We start from the raw sequence: 19,868 nt of genomic DNA on the forward strand, positions 1-19,868 counted from the left end.
CCATTCAAAACTGCACTTGGCAGGAGGAGACAGGGGCTTCAAATGTTCCCACGTCACCAGATGTCCTGTCTGGTTGAGACTGCACCTGTCACCAGCGTTGAAAGCGCTGTTATACCTGAGGTAATATAAGAAGATTGTGGCCTCTGCATCTTTCTGTCTGGCAGATTTGTCTGCCTGGACTGTGAGGATCCATGAATGTAAACAGACATAATGCTCATAATGCTGAGAATCATACAGTGATTGCGGTCCAATTGAAATATAATTTGATTTAAAGATGACTGAAAAACTATAGCAACATACGTATTAGCTGTATTTCTATCAGACGTATTTCTATCTATGTGTTCCTCTGTATCCCAAAAAATAAGCAGCATTGAATCAATTTTACAATGTAATTTGTTGTTTTCACAGTTGTGCAATACCACACAATGATTTACTGGCTCTTTGTCGAAACAAAGGTATGCAGGTGAGTCTAAATATTGGTGGTCAGGGTTAAAGTACCATTGTGCACCAATTTAAACAGAATTTTTTTTTAAATTGCAATTAAATGTAACAAGTTCTATACAGCAATTTTCAAACCACAGCTACAATGTGTTTTAAAAACACGAAAGAATAACACAAAAATCAACAGCAGAATCAATAAAAGCAGAGTCGATGCTCCAGGAAGTCTCTGAGGTGTTGTGTTTTGTGCAAATTGGAGACGAGCAAGAGACCTTTGTCTACAGAAAAAAAACACAGTAACAGCAGTCTCAGTGAACATGCCTGGCTTTTACCAAATCAATAATGGATTAAACTGCTTAATTTTGAAAACACTCCACTCTTGGAGACACAAACTCAAACCACTCTTAGATCATTGCTCCAAAAACTGAATTTATATTTCATCATTTTCTCATAAGCACGCCAATGTCTGTAGACCTGCCCTTGGGTAGTCTTCTTTTTTTTGTTGTATTTTGCATTCATCAAACATTTTACTCCTATTGATATTTGCATCAGACAGGAACATCACTCTCCTGTTAGTGACAGCTGACAGCAGGCTGTGACAATGATGTATGGAGCAAACTTTAAATTGCTAACTACAGAATTTACAAAGGTGGGCGTGTTTGATCTTTTAACACCCTGGCTTACAGAACAGGTCTGTTGTAGAGAGCACAAGCAGTGTCAGGTAGCCATAGTAGCTAGCTTACAAAGAGATCAGTGAGGCTCCATGTACACCTGTTAGGAAGATTAGTATTTGGGGATTCTGTGAAACACACAACACCCAGATCACACAGGCAGACATGGACAGTCTGAAGTCCAGCGGATAGTCAAGAGTCCGCATGTGGCTAGCTCCAGGAACCAGAATTCACTTACACACCAAAAAATGAAATAGGTGTGATTAGTTATTGTTAGCCTGTATGGGGGGTTGAATTTTTTTTTATCACGCATCTGTTTTGATTTTATGAACAATATACGTCTTATCCATAGTAAGGAGCTTAACCAACATGATTGACAGTTGGGCCGCGCCCAGTGCAACAGTTTGTCAGATAGCTTAAAACCCTCCTCTGCTCCAGCTTTTAGCCGGTCATTAGGTTGTCTGAAAGTTAGGCTGAGACAGGATTTCCGGCATGGCGGCTGCTGCTAATGAGCCTCCTGAGCCCACTTCAGTGACAGGTGGGTGATGCCACTCAGTCTGCTTCCATTAATATTGACAGTTAATGGCAAATACCGGCATTTGTCCTTTTTATTTATTTTAGTTTATATACTTTCTAATTCTGTAGCTTCTCACACACCTGAATCATACACAGGCACAAGCATTAATGGAGAGATGTCACAGTGCGACGGCAGCCCCCACTGGAAGCACCCCCTGAGCTTGTGTGGGTTTGGTGCCTTGCTCAAGGGCACCTCATCAGTGCTCTAGAAGGGAGTGTTATGTGAGCTCTGAAGCACTGCAAAATGACAGGATCACATAAATGTCCCAAACACAGCAACATGATGAGAAAACTCAAAATAGAGAGGCCAGGGTCTGTGCAGATAGATTTAAACCCTCTTTTTATCCACATTATGCCTTTGGTTAATGTCAACAGAAATGAACTGGTTTGTGTTCATTGACTTCTTCAGCACCAGCATTCTGTGGGTTCTCTGGTCTGATGAGACAAAGATTTTACTTTTTGGCATTAATTCAAAGTGGTATGTGTAGAGAAAACCAGGCACTGCTCATCACCTGCCCAATACAATCCCAACAGTGAAACATGGTGGGGGCAGCATCATGCTATGGGGGTGTTTTTCAGCTGCAGGGACAGGACGACTGGTTGCAATTGAAGGAAAGATAAATGTGGCCAAGTACAGTGAAATCCTGGAAGAAAACCTATTCAGAGTGCTCAGGACCTCAGACTGGGCTGAAGGTTCACCTTCCAACAAGACAATGACCTGAAGCACACAGCTAAAATAACAAAGGAGTGGCTTCGGAACAACTCTGTGACCTTTCTCGACTGGCCCAGTCCTGACCTAAACCCGATTGAGCATCTCTGGATGGACCTAAAAATGGCTTTCCACCAATGTTTACCGTCCAACCTGACAGAACAGGAGAGGATCTGCAAGGAAGAATTGCAGAGGATCCCCAAATCCAGGTGTGAAAAACGTTTTGTATCATTCCCAAGAAGAGTCATGGCTGTACTAGCTCAAAATAGTGCTTCTACTCAATTCTGAGCAAAGGGTCTGAATACTTATGACCATGTGATATTTCACTTTTTTTTTTCTTTTTTCATAAATTAGCAAACAGTTCTACATTTCTGTTTTTATTCTGTCAAGATGGAGTGCTTTCCGTATCCACTGTACATTGTCTTTACCATGGCAATTTTTATTTTTATTTTTAAATTTTAACCAAAGGGTTCTCTCAACACCAGCATGTGATAACAGTAAAATTAGTAGCATTAAATAGTTTTGAATACTTTTTTATGTATTCTTGGCTCTGCTTTGAATGTTTCAGTAAATTGTTTTGAGTTATGCCAAGTATGTTGAAAAGCATCATGAGCCATGTATAATGATTTGAATTGTTTCGTGAGGTCCCTGACAATACCCAGCCCTAGTTAATAAGACACGAGAAACAAAGTAGGACTTTATAAACATGGCAGGATATTTAATCTTATTTTCATGTATAATTAATTTTGTCTAAGGCAGATCATGTTGTCAAATTGCTTTCTAAAAAAAACTGCATTGAAACGTATACAAACACACATTAGGGGTTTATATTGTACCAGCTTTACAAAACTGAAATGTCTGCCAACACAAAGCATGTGCATGTCTTTGGCCAGTAGCTCTTGAATCTGCTAAAAAAAAAGAAAATCCCCACTCCTCATAAACATCGAAAGAGAAAATCCTTTTACAACACTCTTTAAAAAAACTTTAAAAAAAGATAGTTTAAAACATTTAAATCCACTGAATGTGAGTTTTTAGGAACTTCTATTTTCACAAGAAAAATATTATGGGGGTTTGGGGGGGTTGATAAAGTGAATTTACTTATCCCACAGCAAGCTGGTGATATTCCACATGGACTCAACATCATTGGCAGAGTGAGTACTGAGCACATAATGCCAGACTTTCTTTTGTGTAATGTAGCTGCGAGCTTATCGAGAGATTACAATAACTTCATTTTTTCACTCGCTTTTGGAACCTTCATGCCGCTGCTACAGTCCAACAGAACTGTGCAGCTATTTAAAGACAATCCTACTGTGCATTACTTCTTCTGGTACAATAATGTTTGATTCATTAAAAAAAATAACACATCTCAGTGAAATACTGAGCTAATTAGAAAAATAGATGCAAAACAATAGAAAACAAGTGTGCACATGTCAAGGCAAATGCAAGACAAGAAAAGCACTGTTCTAAGTGCAGAGAAAAGGAAGAAAGGTCTGCACACTGCTCAGACCGCAAAAAGCTTTTTTATTTCATCGGTGGAAAATTTTTGATCCACACGACATTGATGTATGTATATGACATATTTAATACATTTAACTGAGAGGCAGCCATCTCTTAAGGAATCAGAGAGATCTCCGCTGACAGTGGTTCCCTTGAATGGGGGAAAGTAGATGCACTTATGTTTCTCGTAGCCATTAAATACTGAATCAGATAGGATTTAAAATCGCGACGACTGACTTAACAAGGACATTGTTGTATCAGTCTGAAGAAAAGCTGGTGTCTGTAAAAGCATAAAATTGGAATATGGGTTCTAGGTGTTGGCCAACATGACAGGGCAGGCTGACCACACTGGAGCACCAGCTAAGACTCTTTTTTTTTTATCTACTGTCAACTACGTGTCTTCAGAAGCTGAAACTGTTCTCTCTCCAAAAAGCCATGTGTTATTCCTAATTCTAATCAAGCTCATTTCAAAAGCACACTATTCAAATAGGCACAGTGGGGGGTGTTACAGTCCAAAATGAAACAGCCAGCATCTTGAAAGCCTGAAGCTTTTAACTGGAAGATAAGCCCCAACATCAAAGGAAAGCACATCTGTGGCTTTCTCTTCTTAACAATGACCACTGACTGTCAATATTGAGGTTGTTCTTCACTTTTAAAACACAACTCGGGTTTTAAAATCAATATTAACATTAACAGATCCCTTCAATATGTGTTATGTTGAAGGTTTTTCTAAAATAATAATAAATTTAAATTTAATAATAATAAAAATAATTATTCCATAAATCTGTGTGTTCCTCTTAGATCATGGATGAGGGTTTTTTGGAGTGTTCTGGATGAGTCTGTATTCATCTCATCAATGTATGGCTCGACACGGGGGCTAGGAGTAGATACAGCCCCGTCACAAAACCCAAGTTAAGCACATCTGCATTATGGGAGGGCAGTTTTTAGTCATCAAATCGGAATAATCAGGTAAAAATAAGCGGGGCTTTTACTACCCATTCATTGTGTATGCAGCTGATGATAACTTTTTGAGCAAGTGCACTTCAATTCTGTATTCTATATGTTAACATCTGATAGAAAGGGATCGCCTGTGCCTTCCTACATTAACATGTAATGACAGCATTCGCTGTTTGTTTTTGTTATGTCTTTTGCGCAGTCGGGTTTGAATTGCATGATGCAAACATTAGAGCCCTTGAGTCCTTGGAGTTAACGTAAATCAATTCAATATGACTGAACTAAAACAAGATCTGTTTCACTGAAACAAAACTTAATTGTGTGGCCTAATTGCTGCTTCTTTACCATCACATATAATTGGTCGCTATAACGTCATAAAGGATCAAGGGTGTTGCTGAAGCAGCACTGGTATCAGAAATTGTCATGTTGGATGCCAATCCGAGAGCAGCAGAATGCCAGTGTTGCTCGTGGCATGGGGTCAGCAGCAGCTGCCATGATCAATTGCAGGCGGTCAGGGGGGAAGCAACACGTACCACTCGTCTCTCACACCTGTCTATCACCCCCCTGATATCAATACATCCTTTAATGCCGGTTGTGATACTTTATGACATTTACAGACAGACATATGTTTAACATTTCGATGTTATCAAACGGATTTACAGTATACATTTCTCTTGGCACTTTTCATGTACTCTGAACATTGACATTTTTCTTGTTGTCTCTTTAGTTTTATTTAAATATCGTTGCTGATGATACCAGCAAGCTCACCGTAAAGCTAATCCCAGTTAACATTATCTTAGCCACCATAGCAAGTCAGAACAATCAATAGGAGAAAGATTGAGATCCCACTTGTCCTCATCAGATGAACCTCTGCCTTGAGGAAATACTTTTAATTGCTACTCTGATGATATATAAACACGGCAATAACCGTTTTTAACACAGGCAGACGCTGCTCAACTTGTGATGTAATGTCGCAAAACTAAGCACACATGTTGCTGTTAAAATTGCACTTCACAAGCAACACCGGCATACTGGTCTAAAAGTTAATTTTACCGCAGGCTGTTCATACCATCTGCAGTCAGACTTTTCAACAGTGCCACTACCTGACTCTAATAATGCTTCACCATGTGTGTTTCTTTAATAGGAAATGTCCTCTGTCTTGAACATGTTTACACTAATTGCCAATTATTTTATATCTATTGTATTTTTCTTGCTTTATTTGTATTTAATTATGTAAATGTTGTTTTGACTTTTTAACATTTTTGGATATTTTGGATAATTATGCACCTGTTTTTTGAGCTGTTGTAAAAACAACATTTCAATAAAAATTATCTTCAGTTGTAAATTGAACACAAATAATAAAACAGGTAGTCAAATAAACCTTAACAGCCTTTTTTTTTAAAATGTGAGTACAACTGACTGAAATATGAAAAGCTGAATCAATAACAGTATTTGTTTCCAAACCAACAGTGAAGCCTCTCAGAGGTACTCAGAGAATTGGAGTAACATCCAGTAACTGAACTCAGGGCTCTGTAACAGAGTTTGTCTACAGTACGTCTGCAGCTGCAAACTACAGCAGGCTGCTCTGTTACATTTCTGGTATTGGTTCTGGTTCTGCTGTTCACTTGCAGACCGAACTGTGGGGATCTGAATGAATTGTCCAGAGCATCTTTGGTCAGCCATGTTGAAGTCTTTTTTTCTCTGCTCCCCAACCAGATTGCCTTTGTTCTACCCCTTGTTCATTCCTCTCTTCCAAGTGTTTAATTTCAGGGCTTCTTTGCCTACTCCTTGCCAGGTTTGTTTTCATGTTTGGAGCGACTGTGTACAACCACCTGTTTCTAAAGTATAGGCCTCACCTACTACACCACTTCCTACACAAAGTGTATCATTGATAAAAACAAACCTGATAACCGAAATCTCCTAACCATGAATATGTATATTTTGGAAGCAGGGAAAATGCCTCTCACACATTTCATTTTATTGAACTATTAAACTTAACTTCCAGATCCTTAAAATCATAATCCTTCCAACCGAGAGGTTCATTTATGTGTGCTGATGTAAGCAGCATTCTAGTTAAGTTTTCAATTTAAAAATATATCAAAGTAAAAGTCCGCCACATGCTGCACATCAATGTTTCCTGCTCTGTACAGTAATTTAACGACTGATTTAGAAAACCAGATCGGCAAACACAAAAACCAAAGTACCAGAAGTTTGTATTGCTGCAGCATTCATGCAATATTAGTTTATTGTATTGGTCTAATCTACGGTTATTGCTTTAATTCAACACTGGAAAGCTTTGATCAGCCGACTTGTTTGGAGATATTTTCCTTCATGAGGGGCTTTGCATTGACCATTTATGGTTAACCGTGGGTGTGTAGACAATGGAATATAAGGCTGATCCACATGTTCACATGTTCAGGTGGACTATGATTTATAAAGGGAACATTATGCGTGAGTGTGCATATGATTCTGAATTCTTTTTGGCACATGCCATTTTTAGTCTTTTTTTAGTGCACGTTCACTTTAAAGAGTGGATTCGAAGCACTGTTTTAAAAATTAGACCCCTGGAGCTTCACACAATAACTGTAGCCTTTTGAAAACCACCAGGTTTGACTAAACTGCCAGTAGATGTCCGAATGATCCAACCTCCCTTTAACCTTTATCGCGCTATGCTTTGAACAACAACGTTTTCAAGAATAGCATTCTGCCAGGTCAAAAATGATTACAAGTGTTTCTTTTTCAAAATATTAAAAGATGTTAAAGGAAACATGCAGAGTGTCTACAAATATCCAACATAGTGCAAAAAAATTTGTATGTTTATTATTACAGGTCTCTTTTAACCAGCACATGTTTTTCTCTCCTTCACAGGTTATGTGCATTATGCTATATAAGTTTAAGTCTAATGCTAATGCTAACTGCACAGGCTTAACTTGTAATTATGTTCACTCTTAGTCACATAGGGGCTCCTAAATCTTGTTTGGGGGATTTTTGTATACAGAGGGGAGGGGGACAGCGGGTGTGTATTGTAACTAATGTCTTGTGTCCTGCATGTCTGTATACTGCTACTGGATGCCTTGAATTTCCTTCGGGATCAATAAAGTATCTATCTATCTATCTATCTATCTATTAAAGACTTTAATTGATTTATTCAAACAACCTCACATAGAATTAAAGTAAAAAATCCATCATCAACCATTCATGTGGTCGACCGTTGGCGTTTTGGATGTAACACTGTTTTAACTGAGTCAAAGAAAATCATCAAATGTTTTTTTAATCATACTGAAGATATATAAAGGCGGCAGTGTCTTAGCTACAGTTATTATTCTAGCTCTAAACTCACCACCCTGAGACCAGCTCTCAACTAGGATTAAGATCATCCTGAATTACAGAATTCAAACCATCTGCCTTCGAAAAGTAAATGTTGATTTCCAAATCCCAGCTGAAGCAAAAAGAAATTCTTATAAAATCAGGTGTCAAAAACTGAAATTGACAAAAATTGCAATCATATTACTTAAATCCAATCAGTTAAGAGTTGGACTCTCTGCTGAAAGTGGATCTCTAATCTCTGAAATCATTAATGCAGTGTTAAAATATGAATATGAGACAACATCATAGGAGTTTATCCAAACATCAGCAGGGAGTTGATCATTGATTGAAGAACATCTACTTTTTAGAATTCATATTTTTATCTGTTAATGTAGAAAATGATGTTTAATAATTTGAAGTCAATACCTATATGTAAAAGATAGAACACTTGTGTTTTGAGGCATGAAATGGTTGAATGTTTTTTATGTTTAGCATTAATAGCAACTGATTACTGCCAACTTCTGTCTGAAATGAACAGTTCAAAAACCTGTATCAGTCAAGGCCTGCTTAATATCACTATGGCTCACTAGCTCATTAAATGAGCCCCCATCTATGTTTTGATTAAATGATTAAACAGTGCATGTTCTTAAGAGGTTTTTGGGTTATTAACTTGTGTCTGAGGCGGCACTATCACACATCAATATACAGAAGATCAGCAGGGGTCAAATGACTCATTATCATATGCCACTCAGTCCTTTGCAATTGTAATGGCTTGGAAGATAAAAATGAAAACGCTCATTTTCATCCTCTCGGGCCTCATGCGATCGCCATTTGACCTATGAACGATGGCGGCGCCTGTGAGGGCAGTGCATCAGACTCACATTCTTCTAACAGAGGAAAATAAAAAAAAATAAGGATTACGTTTGTTGGACTCTGAGTCAAAGGTATCCACATTTTTGGAGTGGAGGTTTGTCAGGATAAGATTATCTGATGCAGAGCAGAACAGGCACACTAGCAGGTATAATTGAGAGAGCACTCACTCAGCAGATGAAAGATGAAGCTGAGGGCCATGCCAGAGGCCGGGTGGCTTCACATGCTTTGGCTGTTAATGTTCTGGGCAGAATCACACCACCATGAACCTTATTTTCAACTTCAGTGGATAGTGTTCTCCTACCAAAAATACTGTGCAGCTACAGGGATTAATTGCTCGAATCTGTCAATATTTGAGGACAAAAACAGTTACATCGCAGAGCAAGAAGGCGCATTTTCCACCCACAAGTTCTTTGGCTTTCTCTTTTTTAAGCGTCTTAATAATTATTATTCTTAAGCTCTTTGTTGCTATCTTGTGTGCGTACTCCTACTTCAAATCCTCTATATGTTCATGGAAACAGGAGTGAAGTAAGGAGGACATTAGGTTTGGACTATTTTTTTCCCTTCTATTTAAAACAATATTCTTTAACTGAACCAAACAAAACAGAATGCAATAATCTGATAGATAAAATGCAATATTATTATCAAAAATCATTACAATCGCTTCTGTAAGCCAATCAGTGCAACATGAATGCTTTCCTAACCTTTTGTCACTTGCAGGCATTTGTAGATATTGGGCTAATTTCGTGCTCTGGCTCTAAAAGTCAAGCAACAAACCAAAACACAACATGATGACAAAGATGTTTGGCTATTCAACTATATATGTGTGTGTGTGTATATGTGTGTGTGTGTGTGTGTGTGTGTGTGTGTGTATATATATATATATATATATATATATATATATAGCAGAGCCTGACTACAAAGGCACCTTTAGAGTGTTGTTACTAGTATAGAAACAAGAACTTAATGTTTTTTGTGAAGCTCAGCATTTTCACATAGGTGCCTTTAAAAAAAAATCTCAAGAGTGCCATATTGTTAAAGGCAGCACGAAAACATGTTGAGAAGAGCTCATTTAATGTGAGGGATTAAATAGCCTTAACTGCAGAGAAGCAGAACAACAACACTGCCTCACTTCTAGCTACAGTGTCTAGCTGCTTGGAGACGATGGATTCTGAACTACCTGCTTTGCCAACAAAGTAACGGTTGAGGAAACGTCTAGGTGAGATGCATCTAGACATATAATTGCAATATTATGTTATTTTGCAGCCAAAAATGGGATTCAAGAACACGGTATGCATTGCATCACTGAGATTCTTCTCCAACATGTTTTATTATTTTAATGTTTGACCTTGTTTCAGTCGCTATTTAATAGAAAAATGCACAAGATGAAAATGCAACACCCAACTGAGCAGGATACATCTGCAGTGATATCAAAAAAATGAAAGTGAATAGATTACAGGCTTACTGTAACCTATTGTTGAGATTTTAAAGGGGGTAAGACATCACCCCCAGAAATCATTGCAGCTTTGTACATGGATATTTATATTAATGAAGATAGCAACAGCTCTAAACATTCACTGCTCCCCACTGTATTGCATCTATGCCCTACAGAGTTGAACTCCTTTTGTGTCATCCCACTATTCAAAAAGAATAGGCTACTGCTGAGTACATCGGCAGCCTCTCTCTGCAGCTCCCTCCATCAAACACAACAAGTCTGGTATGGCATGCATGATAATAAATGATTATGATAAATGTAAACAAATACACATTCAGTGCTTAGCATTAAAATGATGGGCATCCCTCCTCCACCATGAATGTTAAGTGTGTTGGAGAATTATGTAAATGAGGGCCTTATATCCTGTCATGTCAGACTTCCCTGCCCCTATAGTTACCCCCCATGTAACATCCGTGGGTATTTGTGTGTGATAGCCTCCATGTCCCAGGGAAGAGGAGAAAACACTTCGTGTCAGACTTGGCACGGAAAGCGGGAGGAAAACGGAAGAAAATGTGTTTCTACAACGTGACTGCATTCAAAGGCTGAAAACTGTAATTTGAGATATGAATATATTACACCGCCTCTCATCAGTAACCAGGCATAATGTGATGCAACAGCGCCGCTTTGCGTCGTACTGCGCTGCGCATGAGCCGTTTTTGGAGGAGTGTTCCTCCTTGAGCCGCGGTCCTTACCTTCAGTGTCACAAAGCGTGGCTGCTGCAGGTTTGCGGTCGTGGAGGTTTTGCGCCTTCTTCTTCGGAGTCCGTGCGATGAATGTTGAGTTCTTCTGCCGTGGTATGGGGGCCAATGCAGGCAGCCACCATGGCCCGTCCGTTTACTAACATTTTGCTGCCTTCTCACAGAGTCAGTAAAGTCAGAGGAAAAGTGTTCAAACTTGATCTGAAAAACAAGAAAATATGAAAAAAAAGAAAAGAAAAAAAAAGCTTCAGCTTATTGAACTGGAGCCCACAAAAAGCGAAGACTTGTTGACTTTGACTGTTTTCTATAAGAGGACTAGCGCGCCTTCGAGCTGGTGCCTATGAATATGAGCCATAAACATTATCACCCAATGTCATTAAGGTCCTCGTGACTCAAGCTTTTTACAGCTCGGATTTCATTAAATACCAGCTCTATATCCAATACGTGTGTTCACGTTCATTTTGTGTGCGCGCGTGTGTGACGGGCTATTTGTGTGCGTATACGTGGGAGCAAAACTGTGCCTCTATAGATGCTGAGACAGACTTATTGAATGGGAAGCTAAGCTTGCATGACGTACAAAACGCAAGTCAAATTTAAAGGCAAGTTTGTGGAAGGCGAGAGAGCCTAAATTGTAACGTTATAATAGGCTACCTTTCCGTGTGTGTGCGTTTGTGACGAGAGAGAGAGAGGGTGGAGAGAGAGAGCGCGTTAAAAACAGCCTGTGGCTCCTCTGCAAGTATTCCCCTCACGCTCCTCTCTCCGGTGCCAGGCTCCTCTATGTAGGGCATTCAGCAGGTTGTGTGTCGGCGACTCGGTCGAACGGAGGAGCGGAGAGGGAAAGCACAACCAGTCACCCCTCCTCTGCTCCACTTTAAAGGGGAGAGTGAGTCTTCGGCTGATAATAAAAGCACAGAACCCCCAAATACCTGTTCAATTATAGCGCCTCCCTTAGAGAGATGAGAGTTTGTTTAAAGATAAGATTAAAAAAAATACTAATTTATCTAACTCACCCCATTCCCGTGACACATCTCTCCAGGCGGCCAGGTGGAGATGACATTGCAGCCTGTTACTCCATTCGGGTGCCCTCGGCAGCAGTGGTAATCACACAAACAACTGTCCTCCGTCAAAATAATCCATCAATTTCTCCTCCATCCAATTTCCCCCCCAAAACACACCACGAATAAATCCACCTGTCTGCCTCGGAAGACCTCCCTCTACACCAGCACCTCACCCCCGGTTAAAAAAAAAAAAAAGAAAGAAAAGAAAAAAAAAAGGTAGTATTCCTCTCGTTGAAGACGTCAAACACCGTCCATTTAATGGCAAAGATGGACCGGGAAAAGGGGGGAGAAAAAGCCTTTGACGCACGGTGAAGAGTTAGTCTCTTGAATCCAAAATAACCGTTGATTTTGGAATCTCCAGCGGCAGCCCCGCGCGTTCCGCAGTGAGGGCTCGTGGACAGGTCCGCGCGCCTCCTCCTCCTCCTCCTCCTCCTCTCCTGTCCTCCTCCTCGAGTCGCTCGCGAATTCTTGGAGACCGAAGAGGGGATTCCGTCACAAATAACATCAAAACATACTCACATAGACGCACACTCCCTCTCTTTCCCTCTCTTTTCCTCACTCACCCTCGTTCCTCTACTTTCCCCTGACGCGTCCTCCGACGAGCAAAGCACTCCAAAAAACGCACCAAACAATTCGGAAGAAGTTGAAAGGGGTCGAGTTATTTTTGCAGCTTTCAAAGTCGCCCGATAGAGGTGAAGCTACAGCAAAAGAGCAAGCGCCCGGGCCGGAAAGGAATAAGGAAATATTCTCCGGCAGCCTCTTTACCCCGCAGCCCGTCCGCCCACGCTTCGCTGGCTGAAGGTACTTACACATCAGCCTTGTTAATTAAACATATGAGCAACGGGCCTGAATGAGAGAATGATACTGTGGTGAAAAGGGGATGCGGATAATGGTAGGGTTTTTTTTGGTGGCTTCATCTCCCGATCATGAAATATCAAAAATATATGAGGCGAGATACGAGGGGTGCGCGCTAGGGAGACTTCGCCATGTCTACCGCTTAAAAAAAACAACTCCAACTTCAGAAGTTGTTATAACTAATATATCTATTTCTGTCTCAGACGGGTCTTCCCTTTCCTTTGCAAGTCGCTTCAATTGAAGACGTGAGAGAGGTATCACCAGCAGTGAATCCTCATTCGTCGATTATGGCATCACCTGGTGCCATCTCGTCAAACGAAAACCGCGTGCGCGCATTTTTGCAAGCGTCTCTCTCTCTCTCTCTCTCTCTCTCCCTCTCTCCCTCGATGTTTTTGTGCGATTCTGGAAGTGTGTGTGTGTGTGTGTGTGTGTGTGTGTGTGTGCTGTGACGACTGTTTCAGCGTCAAACAAGTCACCGCCTTGGTGCCTCCGTTCCTCAGGACATTCACTGCGTAGGCTTCCCGTAAAATATTTCAATATCCGTTAAAAATTTTCACCTAATCTGGAGGTCCCTAAACACACAGTCCCCTTTTACCAAAATTAAAGTACGGATTCAAAATGAAATGCATCAAAACGTTTATTGACTACAATCTGTCATGCTCCCTCGTCAGCGCGGGTGAGATAAGAAAAATAGAGCCAACACTTGTGAATACGAAGTCTCAATTAAACGTTATTAGCGGATCAAAACTGCAGCACAGGGGTTCCTCCGAGAGCTGACACTCCCCTCCTCTCTCTCTCTCTCTCTCTCTCTCTCTCTCTCTCTCTCTCTCTCTCTCTCTCTCTCTCTTGTCATCCCTCTCCCCTTGCGTTCCCCCTGAGCGTTGCCTTAGTGTCCCATTGCAGACAGATGGTGTAGATACTGCATGGGGTCATGTTAGCCGTCCAGGGATCTGCTACTGGCTGTCATAAGCCGAGTTACACTCTGTGACAAGAAAAAAAAATGTAGCTCACTGTGAGCAGACCAGTGGGCTTATTATAAAAAGACGTTTCACTACCCTCCTCTTCCTCTTCCTCCTCCTCCATCCCTAGGATACAAATCCCAACCTGTTGAGGTTCTCTATATCCTACTCCTTCAGAGCCTGAGCCTCCCAGACTTGGAATAAAAGAAACAGACTATTGCATAACGTTGACAGAAAAGGGAAGGAGACAGCCAGCAGGAACTGTAAATGATAGTCTGTCTTTCTATCCAGGATTTTAAAAAATCCTGGGGTTCCAAATATTATAGCTTTACCTGTATTTTACACATTTCATCCACAATCCTCTCATCCTGATATTTACTCATTAGAAGTCCTGTTGAAATAGGGCATAGCAGGACAAACTATTTAGGGACTGAAGATGAGGCCTTGCCATGACTTTCAATTTTAAACAACTAGCTCAAATATGAGAGTATCGCTATGCTCATCATGTTTAATCATTTATCTGTTGCCGAGGAAATGATAATAATTTATTCTTCCAGACAACAATAAACAAAGCTTTTAAAAGCTGTCCTTTAATTTGTGTGTAATCAAATTCGGGGGCCTGTTTAAATGCAGATCTCCCTGGTGTTATTTCCGAGACAATGCCTTTTACATGATTTTGAAGATTGCTTATTTAGTGTGTATTCATTGTTTTGCTCAAGCACAACACTTGGACAGCAGAGAGTTTACGGACAGTTTGGGGTATTTAGGCAATATGGGAGGAGTCCACAGTGTTAGAAAGAGGGCCTCTGTTTTATGACTGATTTATCACTGTTAAAAAGGCCAGCTCAAGTTGGACTGTTCCAAACCTCCCCTACAACAGTGGTAGGTTCCGGCTCCGTAGTGTCTGTCAGTGTTTTGACGGAGAGAGACCGGAGAGTTTGAAGTTTAGTTGCAAGGATGACAATGTAACAGAAAGGGTGCTGCTTTGTTCTTTTTCACGTTTTGTGTGCGTCCACTGAATGTGAGTATATTTAAAAGTTAATCAATGCTAAATCATCGAAAGTGAGAGTTAGCCACTTGATGTTTGATGTTTATATGGATCTTTATGATCACGTGAGTTGACGTAGAGAGTTTTCAAGTTTGTAATGAGCCTCTGCTTATTTGATTGCTTCATTGAATTGTTTAGTGCACCTTTCCAACATTATTTGTTATCTTAAGCATGTTATGTTGGAATATAATGTCATTTAGTTTCTTATACTGAAAGGAATTTGTTAGCTTAACACTTTGTATATTTCTCTTGTTTATTTCCTTTCAGAAACCACACACACACACACACACACAAACACACTCATAAACATACACAACCAAGAGATGTTACACATTCCTGTGTATGTACACCCTTTCAAGATTTTTATTAAACCGTTATAACTGGAACCTGCGACTCTTGCGTGATTCACACATTCACACCAGTGGTGGTTGGATTTTTTTCTGAACACAAGTTTTGAGAGAAGCCTCAGTCAGCTGATCTTTCTTTTATGGTCCTTCGAGCCGGATTTCCATCCTACCACTGATAAAGATGTCCAGGTTGCCAGACGAACAGCGCAGTGTGCGTGTCAGGAGGAAGTCATCCCTCCCTGCACACCTTAAAGATTATGACCTCTCAGGATTCCCTATCCAGCATGCAGAGAACCTTCCTCCTTCAGCTGCTACTCCTCTTCATCAAGAGGACATTGATGAAGACAATGCATGTGGCGGAGAGCGCTCACCGTCACCTATCAGTCAGGAAGAAGTTCCTTCTTCACGGTGGGAAGTTAAAGATCAATGGCCTCCTAAAAGAGACTATCAGACAATTGATCCTGAGAAAACAGCACTCTTTAATGAATTAGAGGAGCTTAAGTTGCAGAATGCTAGACTTCGCTATGAAAAGGAGCACAGTAAGATTAAGCTAGAGCAGCTCAGCCATCAGAGTTCCCATGACTCGTATCAGCTCCACAGACAAGTAGAACACTTAGGAGTTCTGATCCAGCAGCTGCAGTCGGACCGCTCTTCTCAACAGCTAAAGTCAACCAGCCTTCCTAACATAGAGCAGCAGACGCAAAATCGCAAACGCGAACCCATCAGTGTAGAAACACATAGACAGTCTTACCCTAGCTCTTCAGATAGTGAGGAAAGCGAAGAGCGTCGTTACAGGACAATACCACGCAGAGATTTAACGCCACGTGAGGGCGATGATACAACCAGGAGGCTGGGTACACCCCACAGGCTTCGTCACTCCCGTCACCGAACGCCAAGCCCAGTAGGTGGACAGGAGCGGACCTACAGGGGCCCAACACCCACAATCCCTGACATGAGCCACCCGAACCCCCGAGAGTTCAACCGGCTAAGTATTGCCCTAGACAATCTTCTTCCTCGAGATGCTTCTGAGAGATTCAAGTATCAAATACTTGTTGACCACCTTAAGACTGAAGAGGCACAGTTAATTGCTGACTCCTACTGCAGCTCCAAATATCCATTTACCGATACCATGGAAGCCCTCAAGATGCAGTATGGACAGCCCCACCAGTTAGCTTTACAACGCATTGCTGAACTGATGGATGGGCCTAACATTGCAAGTGGCGATGCACGTGCCTTTAGAATGTTTGCCCTGCGTGTGCGCTCCCTAGTGAGCATGTTGGAGCAACTTGGAAGAAAAGGCTCAGTTGAACTAGAGTGTGGCTCACATGTCTCCCGACTGTTGAGTAAACTCCCACATGATCTTCGCTCCAATTTCCGCCGTTCCGTACACCCCCACAGGGTGCCTGTGCCCACTCTCATTGACCTGGCTGATTGGCTCGAATTTGAACTTCAAGTGCAGGAAGACAACACCCGATTCTGCAGTAGCTCATCAAGGGAGAAGGAGACAAAGACCAAAGGACAACCGAAGATCTCCAAGTCTACTTCATGGCCTTCAGCAGTTCTTATGAACACCGCAGCTATGCCTCAGAAGGTGGCAGCTCCACTACCAATCTCCACAGTGACAAGTAATAAATACTGCCCCTACTGTGATAACAGTAAACATTCCCTCAATAACTGTGCTAACTTTAAGATGCTCAGCTCCTGCCAGAAACAGACCTGGATTCAGGATAACCATCGCTGCTGGCGCTGTGGCAGAGGCCACCGGGCGGCTGAATGTAATCTCAAGATGCTCTGCAAAAGCTGTAACAGTAGACACCTCCTAGCCCTACATGACATCAACAACCGGGCCAAAGACGGTAAAGAGCAGTCTTCAGGGAAGATGGAGCGCATGAAAGAACCCTTCAGCACGGCCACGGAAGAAATCTTGTACATAGATCGACCATTAGAGGGACGCAAGGTCCTTCTCAAAATCAGCAAGGTGGTGTTGAGGAATGGCAATAGAACTCTGGATGCCTATGCCATTCTGGACGATGGTTCTGAACGTACTATTCTCCTCCAGTCAGCAGCCCGACAACTAGGCCTCCGAGGAGAACCTGAGGACCTCCCTCTCAGAACTGTCAGACAAGAGCTCCAGATTCTACATGGTGCCATGGTCTCCTTCACTGTTTCCCCCGCAGCGGAACCAAATCGTGTGTTTTCCATCAGCAAAGCCTTTACTGCAAAACGCCTAGGGTTAGCTGAACACACACATCCAGTTGAGTCCCTGCAGAAGAAGTACAGGCACCTGAGAGATCTGCCCCTGCAGCCGTTGCACCTTGTACAACCCGTTTTGCTGATAGGCTCTGATCACCCTCATTTGATCACACCAATAGAACCAGTACACCTTGGCCCCCCTGGAGGCCCTGCAGCAGTAAAGACCCGCCTCGGATGGACTCTCCAAGGCCCAGCACCGGGATTAAGACACTGTCTGTCTGAACAGCAGTGCCTGTTCACTTCTATTCTGTCACCAAAAGCAGACATCTACAGTCATGTTGAGAGACTGTGGCAACTGGACAGCCTGCCCTGGAGAAGTGAAAAGGCCTGCACCCGCTCACAACAGGACAAGGAAGCCATAGCTCTTCTGGAGAGCAAAACCGTAAGAGTCAATATAGAAGGTGTCCAGCGATATGCCACTCCTCTCTTGCGTGTTCAGAACATGCCTCCAGTCAAGGCACCCAAGGAGGCAGTCCTGCCTCAACTCAGAGCCACAGAGAAAAGACTGATTAGAGATCCAGAGAAAGCAGAGGCCTATAACGCCGAAATTACAAGGTTGGCCACTGCAGGCTACATCAAGAAGCTGGAACATGGCACTGAAGACACTCCAACCAGTTGGTATATCCCCCACCACATGGTAACCCATAATGGGAAACACAGAGTGGTCTTCAACTGCTCATTCGAGTTTAAAGGCACAAACCTGAACAAGCTCCTACTCCCAGGACCAACCCTGGGACCCTCTTTGTTGGCAGTGCTACTAAGATTCCGCGAACATGCTGTTGCCCTCAGTAGCGACATTCGGGGCATGTTTCACCAAGTCAGGTTGCTCCCTGAAGACCAACCCCTCCTTAGATTCTTGTGGCGAGACCTGAAATGCGAAGAGCCGCCCAACATCTACGAATGGAGAGTACTCCCATTTGGCACTACCTGCTCTCCCTGCTGTGCCACGTTTGCTCTCCAGAAACATGCCATTGATCACAGTATCGAAGGTGAGGACATCAGAGAGGCAGTCCTGATGTCATTCTACGTTGACAACTGTCTACGAAGTCTGAAATCAGAGGATGAAGCCAAAGCCCTCGTCGACAAACTGCAGAACACTCTAGCAAGTGGTGGTTTTGAACTGAGGCAGTGGGCTAGTAATAGACCTTCTGTTATATCTCATCTCCCAACTGAGATCAGATCAGAGAAGACAGAGCTGTGGATAACTCAAGGTCAACCAAACACCTCTGAACTAGCTCTTGGACTCCTCTGGAATTGCTCCTTAGACATGCTTTCTTACAAGCACCGCCCCATTGAGCACCCAGCAGTCACTCTCCGAATCATTTTCAAGTGCATGACCACGAGGGCAGTGCATTTGGATCTCCTCTCCAGCATTGATGCAGACTCCTTCCTCATGGCTATGAGGAGGTTTGTGGCACGGCGTGGCAAGCCTTATGAGTTACTCTCCGACTGGGGCACTAACTTTAAAGGAGGAGAGCGTGAACTACAAGAGGCATTCCATTCACTGCAGCCAGAACTTCAAGCACTACTCGCCCCCCAGCAGATTAAGTTCAACTTCAATCCACCGAGTGCTCCCCATTTTGGTGGCTGTTGGGAGAGAGAGATAAGATCACTCAAGCAAGCCCTCCGAGTCATCATTGGATCTCAGTCCCTCAAGGAAGAGGTCCTCCAAACATTGCTCGTGGAAATTGAGGGGATCCTCAATTCCAAACCATTAGGCTACACCTCCTCTGATGTGGCAGACCTTGATCCTGTTACCCCCAACATCCTGCTGATGGGGCGGCCAGATGCATCACTGCCACAGGTGGTTTACCCAGAGTCAGAGCTCCTCAGTCGACGGCGGTGGCGACACAGTCAACTGTTGGCTGACCACTTTTGGAGGCGTTTTGTTAGATCTTACCTGCCTGACCTCCAGAAACGGCAGAAGTGGTGGTCTGACTCCCAAAACATGCAAGTTGGAGACAGTGTCATGATCGTTGACCCGCAGCTTCCTCGGGCCTCATGGCCTATTGGTACGATTACTCATACTGTTCCGGCCCCTGATGGTAAAGTAAGGACTGTGGACATTAAAGTGGGTGATCGCTCCTACACCAGACCAGTAGCCCGCATCGTCAGTCTTCCAAAACTGCCAGAC

The 19,868-nt window shown here is 42.4% G+C and overlaps 1 protein-coding gene across 2 annotated transcripts in view; it reads right to left on the reverse strand.

Annotated features, from left to right (window-relative positions):
- grin2ab (glutamate receptor, ionotropic, N-methyl D-aspartate 2A, b) overlaps nucleotides 1-13,505 on the reverse strand; it is a 114,019-nt gene extending 100,514 nt beyond the window's left edge. The window contains exons 1-3 of one of the 2 annotated variants that reach the window (XM_079338558.1): nucleotides 12,836-13,505; nucleotides 12,225-12,739; nucleotides 11,209-11,415 (exon numbers count right to left, since the gene is read on the reverse strand). In XM_079338558.1, the coding sequence (XP_079194684.1) occupies nucleotides 11,209-11,415; nucleotides 12,225-12,242 (225 nt within the window). In that variant the 5' untranslated portion in view covers nucleotides 12,243-12,739; nucleotides 12,836-13,505. Of the gene's footprint in view, nucleotides 1-11,208; nucleotides 11,416-12,224 lie in introns of both variants that reach the window. The other variant, XM_079338557.1, reaches the window with a different exon arrangement.
- Nucleotides 13,506-19,868: the final 6,363 nt, after the last annotated feature.

This window comes from Symphodus melops (assembly GCF_947650265.1).
Source record: "Symphodus melops genome assembly, chromosome: 2".
Lineage (NCBI taxonomy): Eukaryota > Metazoa > Chordata > Actinopteri > Labriformes > Labridae > Symphodus > Symphodus melops.